This window comes from Eptesicus fuscus, chromosome 6 (assembly GCF_027574615.1).
Source record: "Eptesicus fuscus isolate TK198812 chromosome 6, DD_ASM_mEF_20220401, whole genome shotgun sequence".
NCBI classification, from domain to species: domain Eukaryota; kingdom Metazoa; phylum Chordata; class Mammalia; order Chiroptera; family Vespertilionidae; genus Eptesicus; species Eptesicus fuscus.
This window is the reverse complement of record NC_072478.1, coordinates 7,829,476-7,847,664: the sequence shown is the minus strand read 5'-3', so window position 1 is coordinate 7,847,664 and position 18,189 is coordinate 7,829,476. Positions and strand designations below refer to the sequence as shown.

General features: G+C 44.7%; 1 protein-coding gene across 4 annotated transcripts in view; it reads right to left on the bottom strand.

Moving 5' to 3' along the window:
- Positions 1-386: 386 nt before the first annotated feature.
- The window catches only part of NLRP3 (NLR family pyrin domain containing 3), a 36,319-nt gene continuing 18,516 nt past the window's right edge, over positions 387-18,189 (bottom strand). For all 4 annotated transcript variants that reach the window (XM_054716780.1, XM_054716781.1, XM_054716782.1 and 1 more), the window contains 3 exons: positions 3,754-3,924; positions 3,076-3,246; positions 387-948 (listed from right to left, as the gene is read on the bottom strand). In XM_054716780.1, coding sequence (XP_054572755.1) covers positions 846-948; positions 3,076-3,246; positions 3,754-3,924 — 445 coding nt within the window. In that variant the 3' untranslated portion in view covers positions 387-845. The remainder of the gene's footprint in view (positions 949-3,075; positions 3,247-3,753; positions 3,925-18,189) is intronic.

The window sequence follows — 18,189 nt, the reverse complement described above, 5'->3', positions numbered from 1 at the left end:
TAGATTTAAGTGCTCCTGGCATGAAATAAATCCCAGATGATTTCTTATAATTAAAGGCAAAACACATTTTTTACATTCTATTTATGAGTATAGGATTCATCTACTCTAAAACCTTTCACATGATTTTCAACCTCCTCTCCAACCAGAGCTGGAATTTCAATCTTCAGAGATTGCGTGAAGCGATTTTCTTTTACATTCATTACAATTGAATCATTTGGCAAAGAGATTTTTTAAATACATAAAGCAATTTAATTTATCTTTAGTTGTTTAGATAAATAAGTAAAAAAGATCTCTAGGCACCCCTTTTTAAAATTAAAGAAAGAAAGCGGTTTAACTCAATAAATACAACAGTTTCTATATTTTATGAATTTTCAACCAAGTACAATAAACACGAGTTTTTTATTAGAAAATATCACTGTTACAAAAATTAAAAATAAATAAGTTGCTGCCACAAAATTGCAACATAATATCTAGTTAGCTCATTCTGTTATGGTCAATTGAGAGGAAGATGACAAAAGTGAACAGAACAAAAAAAAGAAAGAGATTTAGAAAGAGGAAGAAAAGACAGAAAAAGTGCTTTAGTAATGCGTTAGTTATATGAAGTCACCAAGAGGAACACATCCTCTGACTAAAATGCTATGATGAGACCATATTATATGAATGCTTTTATTGTCCCAGGGGTGAAGGAGATGCTCACGTTCTCTCTGTAAAGGCACTACTGGAAAACTTTGCTCTCCCACACGGAACCAGAAGACCCGAGGAGCAGTGGTCTTAACCGTGCGGGAGGAGTGCTTACTCGTACTTGTCCACACTTGGATGGCTGGAATCTGGCAGCGCTGCCTCCATCACGACCGAGAAGGTTCAAAGACAATGGTCAAATCGGGCTTTTCTTCTTGAAGTGCTTCTAACGCGCAGATTGTATCATAATTAAAATACATTTTACACAACCTATAAAAGCAAACAGAGAGCCTTGAGTTATGCTCTTCAAATGAACACTCAGAATTTTGGGCCTTAAAATATATCATCTCACTTCCCTTATTCTCACACACTTCTAAGCTCTCCAGTTCTGCACTTCATACCTAACGTAATTTATGTTATATTTGTAACCTTCAAGTTTGAAAATGTTTAAACATATATAAACAGAAACAGAATAGTGTAATAAATCCCCATATGGCCATTCAGCAGGTTTGACAATTAATAGCTCATGGCCAATCTTGTTTCAATTAAACACCACATGTCACACATCTATAAATATTTCATGGTATAGCACTAAATGAAGAAGATTTTTAAAAACATAATACAATGCCATTATTACAGTTTAAAAAGTTAACAATAATTCCTTAATATTAACATATGTCTAATATGTTTAAATTTCCTCCACTGTCTGATAATTCTTATATTATGCTCATTTAATCAGAAGCCATATAAAGTCCACATGTTGCAATTGTTTGGTAGGCCTCTCATGTCTTCTTTGACGTGAATTCTTTCTCCTTCTCTTTTCCTTGCCACTCAAATGAGAAATCATACCATTTGTCCTGCATCATTTCTAACAATCTTGATTTGATTATGTTGTGAATTGAAAGTATATGTTCCTCCAAAATTTGTATGTTGAAGCCCTAACCCTCAGTGTGATGGTATTTGGATATGATGCCTTTAGGATCTAATTAGCGTTAGATGAGTTCATTCGGATGGGTCCTCACAATAGGATTAGTGTTCTTATAGGAAGAGCTACCATCTCTCTGCCACGTGATGACACAGCACAAGGGTGCCATCTGACAGCTCAGAACTTACAGGACATGCCGATGGAGTGGATATGCATAAGGAAGAAGAAGCATCAATGGTGACATCTGGATGACAGTTACCATTGGCTGAGAAAGGGAAGAAGCAAGTTTCAGACAGAGTGGAATAGCACAGATTTGGATTTAAACATGTGAAATTTGGGAGGCTTATTAGACACCCAAGTGTAAATGTCAGATAAGCATTTGGACATGGTATTCATGGAGATATAGATTGGGGGTATAACACATATAGAGTAAAGCCAGAAGACTAAAGGATATAAATAAGGGAGAAAATGTAGAGAAGGAAAATTAGGCAATGGGTGAGTCACAGGGATTCAGCATGTAAAGGTCAGGGCAATGAGAAGCAAAAAAAAAGAAGACTGAGCAGAAATAGCCAATAAAGTAGGAGAAAACCCAGAGGAGAGTATGGTGCCTCTAAAGCCAAGTGAGGGAAACGTCCTCTTTGGGGAGTATGATCCTCAGGGATGACTGAAGTCCTGACACTAACAGGAAGCTCTTACGACAAAAGTAATGAGTATCTCAGTAGTACCCTGGTGATGGAAGGGAGCCAATAGTTTCAATAAACTTCAGTGGCTGAATTTTATGGAATTTCTCATCTTCATGTTTCTGGATCATGCTCTTCCCATTTATAAATACTCAAAAACAAGATCAACGGCATCCCTCTGTGCCAAGACCTTTGCAATAAGGATGAACCATATAGTTCTATTAAGTCCAAGCCCCTGCATAGAAATATAGTAATTCCATTTGGCTGCTTTCATTAGACCTTACATTTCTTTTAGGAATATGGATGGAAAGCGTTTTATACCCAACTGAACCTTGAATATTCTAGATGTCTGGATGAAGTTGAATGTGTAGGTCATGACTCATCTACCCTATTTTCAAAATATCTTTGCCCTAACCGGTTTGGCTTAGTGGACAGAGTGTTGGCCTGTGGACCAAAGGGTCCTGGGCTTGATTCTGGCTCCTCCCCGGCATGGGCCCTGGTAGGGGCTCATGCAGGAGGCAACCAATCGATTTGTTTCTTTCACATTGATATTTCTCTCTGTCTTTCCCTCTCTCTTCCACTCTCTCTAAAAGATCACTGGAAAAAAATATCCTTGGGTAAGGATTAACAAAACAAAACAAAAAAACCAACAACAACAAATATATTTTCAATACCTGGGCCAGGCCCAACTTCACCCTGAGTGCAAAAGAACCATCTTGGATTTTGGTAACTGGCCAACTTTTCCTTAGAACTTGGAGCCCTGCCCCTCATGTCTCTGAGGAGAGCACTTACTGAAGTCTTTTTAGGAGGCAGCCCTGTTGTTTCAGCACTTCACAGAACAGCATGACCCCCAGATCACCCAAGTCATTGTTGCCCAGGTTCAGCTGCCGCAAGCTCTGGTTGGAGGTCAGAAGTGTGGAAAGATCCCAGCAGCAGTGTGAGGAGAGGCTGCAATTGTCTAGTCTGCAAGAAAGAGAGTGATTCAGATAAAATGTTCCCTTCCCTTCCTCCAGGTCTCCCAGATCTTAGCCTGTAATATTTCAAACAAAGAAAACGTGCAGGATGAACAAGCTTGGAATAATTATATGTGTCATGATTATTCTGCTCTTCTTTGCAGATGAGAGTATTTTTCCAGTCTACTGGAATATCCAGATCCAATTAGCAATAGCACTTTCTGAATTGATGTTTCCTAAATTCTGTCTCCTCCCAAACTTCCTTAAAATATAAGAGCCATACCACCCCCATTCTTTTGTGGTAAAAGGAACTCATCATTACCTTTATATCATCTAGAAGTAGAATTCTTCCCAGTCCCGTGATTCTGTAATAAGCCAAGCCCTCAGAGGACACCAGCACTTCTTAGATACAGATTAACTCATCATCACTTCTCTATACACCCTTCCTCTTCCCCACTATATATTCTGACATCTCAGGTTGTTCCACAACATCACTTTAATAAGCTAAGGCACTTACTCCAACATCTGAAGCTTGCAGTTGGGGTGCAAGAGTCCCTCACACAGTAGCTTCACCCCCTCGTCTCCAAGAGCATTCCCCCGTAGGTAAAGGTGTGTGAGATTCTGGTTGCCACTGAGCACTGAGGACAGAGCTGGACAACAAACTGACGTAAGGCCTGACTTCACCAACCTGTAGAAGAAATGGGAAGAAAACTCCTCAATGTCCAGCCTTCCTTGGACATTGCACAACTATCTCACCACAGGGACTTCATCTTATCTGAAGAGCTGCATCCTCCAACATAAAGGCCAGGAGCTAGAATCACAGATATAACCTGAGGAAAGCACAAATCCCTGTCTCTGGCCCCATAAAAGAGACAAATGATGGTCTCAGCAGATATCTTGCTGGGATCAGTGGAAGAGTCGGAGTGAAAACAAAATGAGCCAGATTGACTTCACAGTCCTTCTCCTTCTTACACATATTCCCTCTGGCCATGCACGCTCCTCATGACCACTTCATCCAGAAATACATCTCAGGCCACCCCACAACATTGCAGAGACCTGCCTTATTTGATTCTTACATCAACCAGGAAAGGTCGCAGTGCAACTGTATTACATATTTCTTTACAGATTAGAAATTTGAGGCTCAGCAAATTATGTGTTTCTCTTAAGGTTAAGGAACAAGTGTATGGTGGAGAGGAAACCCAGACTTAAGCCTTTTGGAGTCATCCCCTATCAGTTGCCCCATCTGTCCATGTCACACTGCCTTCTGCACTATAAGGCACTCCTTGGAACATAAAGCCCTAGCCATGAATTACATTCAGTGGAATTAACGTTTGTTATGTACTACTTTTGTGTCAAGTGAGCTTACTTTCTTAACCAACAAGAGCATGGGGGCTCTGAAATAGAGAGCTCTGTCACTTCTGCATAGAATTTCAGAGGCTGATATACAGTATATAGAAAGGCACAGATACTAGGCCTTCAACAAGGCCTTGATTAAAGAGCATATCATGCAATCATATTTATTTCTGCTAGAATTCTTAACCATCACATATTTTTTTAAGCTCTAAAGTCTTAGAATCAGGAAAAATAGAAACACAGAAAGAAGTCATTCAGACAGTGTAGCATGAACAGATGACCTAAAGGAAACAGAAGTACTTACCTACCCACTGTCTTTATCTTCCCATGAATCAGAATGAAAAAGACAGAGTAAGCAAGATGAAGAGGGAAATGAAGCCCAAGAGGGACAAGTAGAAACAAGGCAAGTTTCAAGTAGCTTCTAGTACATTTTGTCTCCAGCTATGAAGAATTTCATCTCAGGGTCCTCAGTGAACATGCAGAAGGGATTTGCAGGCTTGCTGCCTGTTATAGACCTAATGTTTGTAACCTCCAAAATTCCTATGTTAAATTTGTAACTCCCAATGTGATCGTGTTATGAGGTGAAGTCTTTGAGAGATTTGATTAGGTCTTGAGAGTGGAGCCCTCATGATGGGATTAGTGCCCTTATAATAGAAATCTGAGAGCACTCTCACTCCTATGCTACGTGATGACACAGTGAGAAGGTGACTGAAAGCCAGTAAGAGTCCTCACCAGGAACCATATCTATAGGAGCCTTGATCTTGTGCTTCTGGCCTCTGGGACTGCGAACAATAAATATTTGTTGTTAAAGTCACCCAGTCTATGGTATTTTTTTTTTTTTAGAGAGGGAGACAGGGAGAGGGAAAGAGAAACATTGATGAGAGAGAGATATATCGATCAGTTGCCTCCCACACACTTCCCAATCTGGAATTGAACCTGCAACCTTGGTATGTGCTGGACCAGGAATCAAACCCATGACCTTTTGGTGCATGGAATGACACTCCAACCAACTGAGCCACACTGGGCAGGGCTATGGTATCTATACTAATAAAAGGGTAATATGCTAATTAGACCGGATAGACCGGACATCTTCTGATCATCCTTCTGGACAAAGCCAAGGTGATGGGGGCCAGGGCAGAGGTGGTTAGGGGCAATCAGGTCAGTAGGGGAACAGTTAGGGTCAATCAGGCCTGCAGGAGAGAGCAGTTAAGGGCAATCAGGCAAGCAGGCAGAGGAGGTTAGGGGTGATTAAGTCAGCAGGTGAGCAGTTAGGGGTGATCAGGCCTGCAGGTGAGCAGTTAGGGGCAATCAGGCAGGCAAGCACAGTGGTTAGGGGTGATCAGGCAGGCAGGCAGGTGAGCAATTAGGAGCCAGTGCACGAAATTTGTGCATGGGGAAGGGGGTCCCTCAGCCCGGCCTGCACCCTCTCCAATCTAGGACCCCTCAGACATCCCTCTCACAATCTTGGACCGCTGGCTCCCAACCGCTCACCTGCCTGCCTGATTGCCCCTAACCACTTCTGCCTGCCAGCCTGATCACCCCCTAACCACTCCCCTGCCAGCCTGATCAACACCTAACTGCTCTCCCCTGCCAGCCTGGTCACCCCTAACTGCCCTCCCCTGCCAACCTGGTCACCCCTAACTGTCCTCCTCTGCAGGCCTGGTCGCCCCCAACTGCCCTCCCCTGCTAGCCCAGTCACCCCTAACTGCCTTCCCTTGCCAGTCTGGTCACCCCTAACTGTCCTCCCCTGCCAGCCTGGTCACCCCCAACTGTCCTCCCCTGCAGGCCTGGTCGCCCCCAACTGCCCTCCCTGCTGGCCCAGTCACCCCTAACTGCCCTCCCCTGCAGGCTTGGTCGGCCGTAACTGCCCTCTCCTGCAGGCCTGATCACCCCCAACTGCCCTCCCTTATAGGCCTGGTCCCTCCTAACTGCCCTCCCCTGCTGTCCATCTTGTGGCAGCCATCTTGTGCCCACATGGGGGTGGCCATCTTTGACCACATAGGGGCAGCCATCTTGTGTGTTGGAGTAATGGTCAATTTGCTTATTACCTCTTTATTATATAGGATACCCTTTGAAATGTCTGGGTAACTTGTAACTTCCCTTTTTCTGGACCTCTTGGGGCACAACCTAATGTGCTGGGCAACAGGACAGACACCACAAATTCCTTCATTGTTATCATGTTAATTGTTCCTGCACCCACTTAAGTATGTGTCTATCATTTTACTTTTTATCCAATCCCAGGGGTTTCCCTGCTTTGCTTTCTCCCACCTCTCTAGTCTATCACCAATGGATTTCATGTAACCCACCTACGTCCCTTTCCTTTGATTGCAATGTATAAATGTAGATGTAACCTGCCATTCTCCAGAGCATTATCTCAATTCATTGAGGTTCTACTTCTGGCATATGTCAACGGTTTGGCTCAAAAAAACCCCAAAAATTCTTTACAGGTTTCAATGGTTTTTTACGTTTAACATTTTGGCCATCTTATAAATTGCAATATTGTACAATCTTTAATGTGTATGTGCATAACAACAGAGTCAAAATATATGAGTCAAAAACTGATATAACTGGAAGGAAAAATGGATGAATCTACTATTGTTGAAGATTTCAACACCCCCTGTCAGAAATGGACAGATCTATCAGGCAGAAAATCAATAAGGGCCTACTTAAATTCAATAACAGTATCAACCAAGTAGATGTAATTGACATCTATGGACTATTTCATCCAACAACAGAAGAATATACATTCTTATCAAGCTGTGCATGAAAAGGGGGCCACAAGCTAATCTGACTAGCTCAGGGAAGGCCTGTGTGGTGCCCTTGCAAACTCAGAGACCTAAAGTAACCACAAAGGATGGTATAAAATTAAAACTTGTTTAACTAAAATGAAGTTTATGGTAGGTAGTCATGTCCTAGGCTTGTATCTTCCCTGACAAAAGTCTATCTTCATCTTAACTGAACCTGCTATTTTATTTTTATTTTTTTACATCTACAATAACATATTGTTGGAATGTCAAAGTAATTGTCCTTTTTCCAGACTCTGCAGATATAAAAAAGAAGAACACTAAAATTAACATGGGAAATTGTGCCTCCAAAGCTGGAAACTCCCAGACCTCCAGCCCTCATTAATACTCTTGATAAGAAGCCTTTATTTGCAAGTGCTTTACAGAAATGGGAAGATTTAACTAGAAAATAATAACCTAAGAATGGCCAAAATGCAGTTGTTGTCTTTGGGTACCTAAATTAATATTTTGCATGCAAAAATTAGAAAAATGCTGGCTCTAAAATTAAACTGGATGAATGAATGGGAAACATGTCTTGATTTAAAAATTAGAAGCTTCTTAAGAGAATCACAGAAAAATTATTTTACAAAACAAATTAGTAAGAAATTTTAGGAACTGTCTCTGAACTATTCTGAGACTAACGAGTGCTTACACCCTATCCTCCCCTTCTATAGCTCCTCCACGGTATCTTTTGCTCTCTGAGCTTCCTTGTCCGGACTTGCCCTTTCCCCACCCTTCCTTCTTCCCCTTTTGTCTCCTCCACTACCACTGACTTAGGGGGAAATGTGAATAGGAATTCTAACAGCTCCGTTTAGAAAAAAGCTGCTGTCAGCTAGAGAGGAATCAGCAATTGCTCCCAATTTTATCCAGGATCCTGATGGGTTCACAAAGAAATTTAACTGTCAGAACGTGTAATCCTGGCCATTCTGACCTATTCCAATTAATACACCAACTGGTTTCTGAGAGCAAGGCAACAGAATTACTAAGTAAGGTATGCTGTGAAACTGTAAAGGAGTCTGTTTTTACTGTAAAAGGCCAGGTCACCATAAGAAAAATTGTAGAAAACTGAAATGAGATTTACAAAGAGAAAACAACCAAAGCATCTGAAGTATGGTAGCAACCATACTTAGGTAAAAACTGCTGTTTGAATTTTAACCCTGCTATTCTGGCTTCCGCACGCACTTACTTGCTTAAACAATAGGGTAGTTATCTCAGCTTCCAGACTGAGACCTGGAAACTCACAAAGGTAATTTTCCTGTGCCTGTGGACCAGGACTGCAGGAGATTGATTCCCACTGACTCAGTAGCTCCAGGAGTAGAAACTGTAGATAACCTTTAGAGATTACTAACGCTGCTTGATAGGGCCACATTCCAATGTCCAGCAGGATGTGTGGCTGGGAAGCCCCCTGCGGGCTGTTCCCAGCATTTAGAATTTAGAATTTAGAACAAAGGAAAATTTTTGTGGTTTGGACCTTTAATAAGACTGCCTACACCTGGAGCGGCGCGGTCGTGTGGACTCCACCTGCGTGTGGTGCTCTCGCGGCCGTCCTGGCCAGTTCAATAAATCCTTGCCTGCTTTTTTAATCAATCAGCAGCCTCCGGTGGTCTTATTTTTGACTCCAGGGTTCGACCCCACAACACAAACATAGGGTTGCTCTGAGGACTATAGGAGGGTATTTCCCCTTCTCCTTACTAATACTTTAGGAGAAATTGAAATTACCCTAAAAGGGGAATTGACTAAGTTTCTTGTAGACACTGGGGCTACTTGACCCATTCTTAACCCTACCCAACTCAGGGTCCCTCTCCCTCAGAATAAAGCTTCTGGTAGGAGTATCTAACAAACCAATGATTGTTTTAAAACCAGAACCTGTTTCCTTCCCAACTAGGGGATGTTATGGGGCAACATATATTTTACTGGTCAAATCTTCACCAGTTCACCTGATTGAGTGAGGTTTTGTGGGAGGTTTTTTGAAATCAGTGATGCCCACGTATGCTTTTTTCAAAAGGGTAAAATGTATTTAGAACTAAGTGAACCAGATACTGAACCAAAATGGGAAAATTATTATTTTGAAAAGGGGACCTTCCAGGAAGAAACTAATCTTGAAACAGACTGAATATTTGCTGACCATCTTTTCTTCATTAGTCACTTCCATGAGAGCCTGAGAGACAGCTTAACAGGGTGGGTACCTGCACGACTCAGAACGGCTCCGACAGCCCAGAGACTTGCAGAGATGCCTCTAACTCTCGGCTTGCTCTATGTGTCTCTGTAGATGGTGAACCCGTCCACAGTGCCTTGAAAGTCCCCTTTTTGGGGTACATACTCACCAACTGGGAGAAATTTGACTCCAGGTCCCTCAAGAAAAAGGCTAATCTTCTTTTGTAACATGGCCTGGTCCAAATATAAAGTGGGCAAAATATAATCGGGCCAATTAATGGCACAATTAATTTTAATACTATCTTGCAGCTAGGACCTGTTTTACCATCCCCAAACTAAAAGCCTTTATGGCTTCCAGAGGTGACCCTAAGCTAAGTAATTTTTGTAAACTAGAAAAAACGTACATACCCAAATGGCACCCCAAAAAATGGGTGAATGGACTTGTCAGTCCATTGTTGAGTACAAACAAACAAACGGTACAATCTTTGTTTTACAATGCAGTCTTTACAGGGCCAGAGGTGTGGCTCCAGAAACAACTCAAAGCCCACCAAATGTTTTTACCTTCCCCAAATCTCCCCTATTCATCTCCTGAGACTGACAGATAATTGGCTTTCTGAAACCGAAGTCCCATGACCTTTGAAATGCAAATACCAAGAATTCTTGTCTCAGGCCATTTTTTAAAATACAAATCTCTGAAAGGTAAATCTTCTCAAAATAGAAAAAAAAAATCTTAGCCACCTAGGCAAATCACTTTAATTTATTTTAACTATTCCTTTCTAAATTAGTGAATTTTAATTAAAGTTATTGACTATCTGGATATTTTGAAATAACATGAAATACTGAAACATAGGTTGCCAGACAAGTCTTAAGTTTCTCTGCTTTTGTCTTTTTATTGCGGAAAGTCTGTAAAGCAGATTTGGAGCTGTTGGTGTAATATCTTGTGCTTTGATGAAGGTGTGTTTCTTGAAAGTGAGAGTGTGTTTAAATTGTGTTCATAAACGTGAATCCAAGGAATGCTGGCTGTTTACTTTTTTGGTTATCATTAGAAAGTGAGGCTTCTATGAGTTAAAAGTTCAAGTTAAGTTGGAAGAAATGATATGATTGTGATTATAGAAGGCAGGAGGTACGGAGACTCATTTTTGAGGGAAAAGAAAGGAAATTGTTCAAAGGACAATTATTTCTGAATGGGTAAAAGGGCGTGTGAACATTGTAGAAAAGTTTGCAAGATGTGAAGATTATAAAAGTTTATGAACGTTTTAAGTTTATGAAAAATATCTTGCATTTTCTCTGCAAAAATTAGTAATTCAAATTATGTGTATGGTCTTTATGTGGTATGTGTTCATCTGTGTATTATGTATGGTGAATTTTCAGCCGCCATAACTAGGATATAATCTTTTATTGGCCTAAGATTACTTACATAAATTAAGCAAAACTCTACAGTCTGAACAAAATATTTAATATCAAAACTGTTTTTAAGTTTAATTAATACCATAAAGTATGTGTTTCTTTTACCAAGATTTACAAAGAATTTATAATATAATTTTTTGGTTAAGTATATTTGACAACTTTCCCAAAGATTAAATTTTAAGAAACTTTTTAACAGGGAGATGACTTAGAGTCATTCCAATGGGCCTTGAAATGTCTCAAGGATTGATTCTCTCTTCTTATAAAAGAAATGTTTTTCTGTGGTACATCTACACAATGGAATACTACACTGCAGTAAAAAAGGAGTTCTTATCATTTGCAACAGCATGGATGGAACTGGAGAGCATTATGCTAAGTGAAATAAGCCAGTCAGAGAAAGATAAATATCACATGATTTCACTCATTTATGGAATATAATGAAAAACATAAACTAGACAAAAATAGATCCAGAGACAGAGAAACATCAATCAGACCATTAAACCTCAGAGGGGAAAAACCAAGATGGCGGCATAAGGTAAACACCTAATCGTTGCCTACCACAACAATTTTGAAACTACAACTGGAAAACAGAGCAGACATCATCCAGAACCACCGGAAAGCTGACTGAGCGGATGCTCTACAACTAGAATAAAAGAGAAAGGGACGCTGAGCTTCGGGAGCTGTGGAGGTGCGGAGATCTGTGAGCACGGAGAGGGCGGGCGGCTGAATACACTACTGGCTTGCGCACAGCGCGCGGAGAGGGCAGGCACCAAGTGCGTGGCTGGCTTTCTCGTTCAGGAGGAAAACAAATCCCCCCTATTGCACTGATATCCAGCGCCAGTTGGGAGAGGCCGGCCTGTCTGGCAGCAGGCGAAACTCGAGAGCAGCCTTCTCTCAGAGGGACACAGCCATTGTAGCGGGATACAGAAAACAAGGCCCTCTTAGGGCGGGGCTGACGGGAAATCAAAGCTTGTCTGCACCAACCTGAGACCCCGCCCCATCCAAGCCGAGCACAGAAGCCCTCCCAGTGGCTAGCTTTCTCGTTTGGGAGAAAAACAAAACCTCCCAACCGCACTGATATCCAGCTCTGGTCGGGGAGAAGCCGGCCTGTCTGGCAACAGGCGAAACTCGAGAACAGCCTTCTCAGAGGTGCGTGCAGCCATCACAGCGGGACATTAGGGCGGGGCTGATGGGAAACCAAAGCTTGTCTGCACCACCCTGAGACTCCGCCCCATCCAAGCTGAGCACAGAAGCCCTCCCAGCGGAGACACTGCTGATACTCACAGCCAATTAGCTTGGAGATCAACTCCCCCCAGTGATACCAACAACAAGCAAGGCTTAACTACAACAAGACTGCACATACAGCCCACAAAGGGGTGCACCAAGAGGATCCACCACAGGTAACTGGGGAGGCTGAGCTACTGGGCTCTGCTAAGACACCTAACACACAAAGCAACTCCATCAACTCAGGGAAGCAGCTAAAATGCAGAGACAAAGAGGCAGGCCACAATTAAAGGAAATGGAGGAAAGCAAAAGACTGGATATAGAGTTCAAAACCACGGTTATAAGGTTTTTCAAGAATTTCCTAGAAAAGGCCAATAAATTAAATGAGAACCTCGAGGACATGAAAAGGAATAGAAATAAAGCATACACTGACTGAAATAAAAAATATTATATAGAGACCTAAAAGCAGACTAGAGGATCACAAGAATCAAGTCAAAGATTTGGAATACCAAGAAGCAAAAAACACTCCTCTGAAAAAGCAAAAAGCAAAAAGAATACAAAAAGTTGAAGATAGTGTAAGAAGCCTCTGGGACAACTTCAAGCATACCAACATAAGAATTATGGGGGTCCCAGAAGAAGAGAGAGAGCAAGATACTGAAAACCTATTTGAAGAAATAGTGACAGAAAACTTGCCCCACCTGATGAAAGAAATAGACTTTCAAGTCCAGGAAGCACACAGAACCCCAAACAAAAGGAATCCAAAGAGGACCACACCAAAACACATCATAATTATAATTCCAAGAGCAAAAGACAAAGAGAGAATATTAAAAGCAGCAAGAGAAAAACAGTTAATTACCTATAAGGGAGCACCCATACGATTGTCAGCTGATTTCTCAACAGAAACTATGCAGGCCAGACAGGAATGGCAAGAAATATTCAAAGTGATGAATTGCAAGAACCTACAACCAAGATTACTCTACCCAGCAAAGCTATCATTCAGAATTGAAGGCCAGATAAAGAGCTTCACAAATAAGAAAAAGCTAAAGGAGTTCATCACCGCCAAACCAGAATTATATGAAATGCTGAAAGGTATTCTTTAAGAAGAGGAAGAAGAAGATAAAGATAAAAATTATGAACAACAAATAGGTAACTATCAACAAGTGAATCTAAAAACCAAGGGAATAAAAAATCTGATGAACAGTACTAACTGGTGAATATAATAGAATCAGGGGCATAGAAAGGGTGTGGACTGACAATTCTCGGGGGAAAAGGGGAGTGGGGAGTGCGGGAAGAGACTGAACAAAAAGCATACACCTATGAAGGAGGACACTGCGGGGGGAGGGGATAAGGGCAGAGGGTGGGGTAGGAACCTGGTAGAGGGGAGCTATGGGGGGGGAAAAAAGAGGAACAATTGTAATAATCTGAACAATAAAGATTTATTTAAAAAAACAACAACACCTCAGAGGGAAGGTAGGGGAGGGTGGGAGTAAGGGGGAGAGATCAACCAAAGGACTTGTATGCATGCATATAAGCCTAACCAATGGACACAGACAACAAGGGGGTGAGGGCATGAGCGGGGGGGGGGACAAAGAGGGTAATGGGGGAATAAGGACACATATGTAACACCTTAATCAATAAAGAAATTAAAATTTAAAAAATAAATAAATAAAAAAAAATAAATGTTTTTAAACTAAATTAGGCCTATTTAATATACTTAAAATTACATGGGAAGATTTCTCAAATGAAAATTAATAATAATAACTATGTTCTATGTGTATACATATATTTTACTAAAATGGATGTTCTAGAAATTTCAGTCTGCTCTAGAAAGGAACTTGAAAAGATTCAGAGCCATATTCCAACAGGAAACTCTCAGGGGTAATACGTGTCCAGTCAGTGACACCGGGCAAGCCAAGAATAATGGTTCCCTGAGGGGGCATCCAGCGGTGGTACTCTAAATATTTATTGTCCACACATTGGGAGTCTAAGAATTATTTCTTTTTTTTTTTGTAACTTTTTTTTTTAATTTCTTTATTGATTAAGGTGTCACATATTTGTCCTCATCCCCCATTCCCATCCCACACCCCTCCCCACGGATGCCCCAACCCCCTGTTGAACTTAACCATTGGTTAGGCTTGCATGCATGCACACAAGTCCTTTGGTTGATCTCTCCCCCCTCCCCCCACCCTCCCCTATCCTCCCTCTGAGGCCCGATAGTCCGATCGATGCCTCCTTGTTTCTGGTTCTGTTCTTGTTCATCAGTCTATGTTGTTCATCATTTCCCCTAGATGAGCGAGATCATGTGTCACTAGAGATATATTTATAAGAACTGAATGTGAGACGAGTAATAATAGTTATGCTGACAGGCAAATGAATCAGTCTGTAGTGAGTTTCTTTCTGGACCAACAGTTCTTTTGTGACCCAATATCAATGTCCACCAGTTCCTTATGTGTACATGTCAGCACTGACCCCTCAGCTCTGGATGGTGGACAAATGGTGGTAATGCAAGTCCGACTCCCTCTGGTTTGGTCTTGGCCGGACCCAGGGGCACGGCTTCACCCAGACTCAGGGACACGTGGCCTCACCCGGCCCAGGACCCAGCCTCACCCGGATCCAGGGGCACACGGCCTCACCCAGGCCCGGGACCCAGCCTCACCCAGACCCAGGGGCGTGAGGCCTCACCTAGACCCAGGAGCGTGTGACCACACCCAAGCCCAGGGGCGCGCAGCCTCGCCAGACCCGGGACCCAGCCTCTCCCGGACCCAGGGGCGTATGGCCTCACCCGGACCCAGGGGCGCATGGCCTCACCCGGACCCAGGGGCGCGTGGCCTCTCCCAAACCCAGGGTCACGTGGCCTCACCCGGGTCCAGGGGAGCACGGCCCCACCCGGACCCAGGATCCAGCCTCACCCGGACCTAGGGGTGCATAGCCTCACCTGAACCCAGGGGGGCAGCCCCACCCAGACCCTGGACCCAGCCTCACCCGGACCCAGGAGCGTGCGGCCTTACCCGGATCCAGGGGCATGTGGCCTCGCCCGGACCCGGGACCCAGCCTCACCCTGACCCAGTTCCCAGGCTCACCCGGACCCAGGGGCGTGCGGCCTCACCCGGACCCGGGACCCAGCGGGGTTTCGTCTTCTTGATCCCAATTCCTGTTGGTCAATTCCCTCTCAGCAATTCCTTCAGCCATTTTCTCAGAGCTCCAGGGCGGCTGCCGCAGAACTCATTGGGCAGCGGGCTCGGCGAAGCTCCGGTGTGCCCAGTGCGCGGCGGCGGGCTGGTCCGGTGTCGCTGCGTCGGCCCTTGGGTCTGCAGCGGTGGCCGGTTGCCAAGCGTGCGCACCTGGCCGCTTCCGGGGCGTTGAGATTCTTGAAGGACTCGGAGGTCAGCAAGCGCGGAGTCTCCCACCCCATGTCTCCCGGGGGCTCGTCTGTCCGTGCTTGGCAGCGAGTGGAGCCGTCCCCTCAGCCGGAGACCACCGGGGAAACTGCGCCGAGCACGTTCCAGGCCGCCATTGTGTCGCCTGAGCCGTAGATCTTAAAGTGTGGTCTTTGGGTCACCGGCATCAGCATCATCCCACGTACCCCTCTCTTTTATTCTAGTTGTAGAGCATCTGCTCAGCCAGCCCTCCGGTGGTTCTGGATGTTGTCTGCTCTGCTCTCCCATCGTAGTCTCAAAATTGTTGTGGGAGGCAACAATCAGGCTTCCGCCCTATACCTCCATCTTGGTCCTCCTTTGTATAGTTAAGTCTTGATTGTTGTTGGTGTCACTGGGAGGAATTGTCCTCCAGGCCAATTGGCCGTGAGGACCCTCTGTGTCTATAAAGGAAGAGTTGCTGTGCAGGAGACACGTTTATGGGCCGGGTCTTGGTGCAGCAAGGCTTTGGCGCTCACTGAGTCTGCCTCTTGAATGTGTCCCTTATGCGAGTGGTTGAAATCTGGTGTCATCTCACACCGACCACTAGATGCCCTCGTTTCTGGGTCTCCAATGGAGTGTAGGTCAGCTACTGCCTGAGGCCACTCAGCAGGAATTACAGCAAAAACTGCAGTTTCCTCCTCCTGTCTGAGCAGCCCTGGAGCAGTCCGACTAGAACCGAAGTTTATCTGGTCAAGCTGCCACAGGGCAGGCCACCCACATGCAAAAGCCGCTGCTTGGAGCCCAGGTGGGCCTGCGAAACGTGCGGGGTGGGTCTGCAAGACGTTCAGGGCGGGTCCCAGGGCGGCGCGGGTCTCAGGGCGGGGCGGGGTCTCAGGGCACCACCAGGCCATGGCGTGGCGAACCGCAATGGCTGCAAGTCTGCTTTTTCTGCTTTCCACGTTTCTAAGCCCCCTCGTTCCGCACTCCAGCGCAGCAAACACTGATTGCTGGGCACACCTCCGCAAGGAAGTTACTCCCACTCTCCGACATGAAGGCCAAGAGTCCAGCCTCTCCCCGCAGGCGTCTGGGTCTCCCGCGAGTCCCCAGAAGCTGGATTTCAGGGTGATGGGGAGCTAATCTCCCCTAGGGTTGGAAAAAAAGCTGCATGACCCTTCCCCCGCCACCAGCCCGACCCACGCGCCTCCACACCTTATCCCCTCCGAGTTCGCTCTTTCCTCTTTCCTCTTAGCTGTAAATCCACCATTCAGCCAGCTCTCCTGTGGTTCTGGGTGGCAGACGCTCTGTCCTCCAGTTGTATTTTTGAAATTGCTGTGCGCTGCGCAGTTCATTTGTTGAACTTTTCATTTGTTGTTAACATTGCTGCCTTCTTGGTTCTCCTCTCTCAAAATGGCTAAAGGACTTGAATGTAAGACGGGAAATCCTAAGAATCTTCCAAGTTGGTGTCGGCGGCCTCTGGGGCCCCGAGGATCTCACTGGGCAGCTCGGCCAGGTCGGTGACGCGGATGGGCCCGTCCTGCAGAAAGATGGTCTCTTCCTTCACCGAGAGCCACTGCGCCGAGTCCACGGCCGCCGCCACAGCAGCTTCCGCGGCCGCCCACAAGCCCATGGCCCCGGCTGAGGTGCTGACTGAGAGGAGCAGCCGCCCGGCCTGGGGAGAAGCGAGCAGGAGTCGCCGCGCTCACCAGTCCATCTTTTAGTTGTATTTCCGAAACTGCCATGCGAGGCAACAGATCAGCCATTCACCTCCGCCACCATCTTGGCTCCTCCCTCTGCTCTCTTAATGTATGATTTATCTTGGAGGATGTTAATCGAATCCTCCAAGAAGCCCTGCTTATGCAAATGAGGTCCATACAGAAAATCATAACTCCACCAGGAACAGAGGCCATCCCCTCTTCTAATCCTAATTGGGAATATGATTCGGAGGATGTGAGATGGGCCACAGATCACATGCTTTTTTGCCTCCTGCAGGGAATGAAAGCCTCCCAAAAGAAATCTATTAATTATAATGAACTGGCAGCCATTGACCAAGGTCCCCAAGAAAATTCCACCACCTTCATAGAAAGGATAAGGAACGCTTTAATTAAGATCCCAATGATCCAGCTTGAGCTATTGTCCTGAAAGACAAATTCATGACCCAATCAGCCCCAGATATTAGGAGGAAAAACAGATATTAGAAATAGGACCAGCTACTCCCACGGAAGGGATGTTAAAAGTAGCATCTTCGGTATTTTACAACAGTGATCAAGAGGATGAAGAGAGGGCTTTAGAAAATGAAAAACAGAAGTATCCTGATTGAAGAGATGAATCAGAGGGGAGGTCAGAAAGATGGTGGAATAGATGGACGTGTCCTGAGCCTTGTCCCAGAGCGGGTGGAGGGAGCAGCTGAAATGAGTGGAATTCAGCCCAAATTTGGTGAGGAGATGCAGCTGGTGAGATAGTTTGCACCCAGGAAGGGCAGAAGTCCCTGAAAAAGAAAACAACTCCGAGACCATGTGGATTCCAGCAACAGAGAGGAATCGACAGGACTACTCCAGCTATGAAGACAGAAAAGAAGCAGTCCAGAGATGGAAGACGCTGACGTCGCCTTGCCATACTAGCAGTCAGCAGCTGTGCGTCACTGCAGGTTGCCCAGGACCAAACCAGAGAGAGTCGGACCTG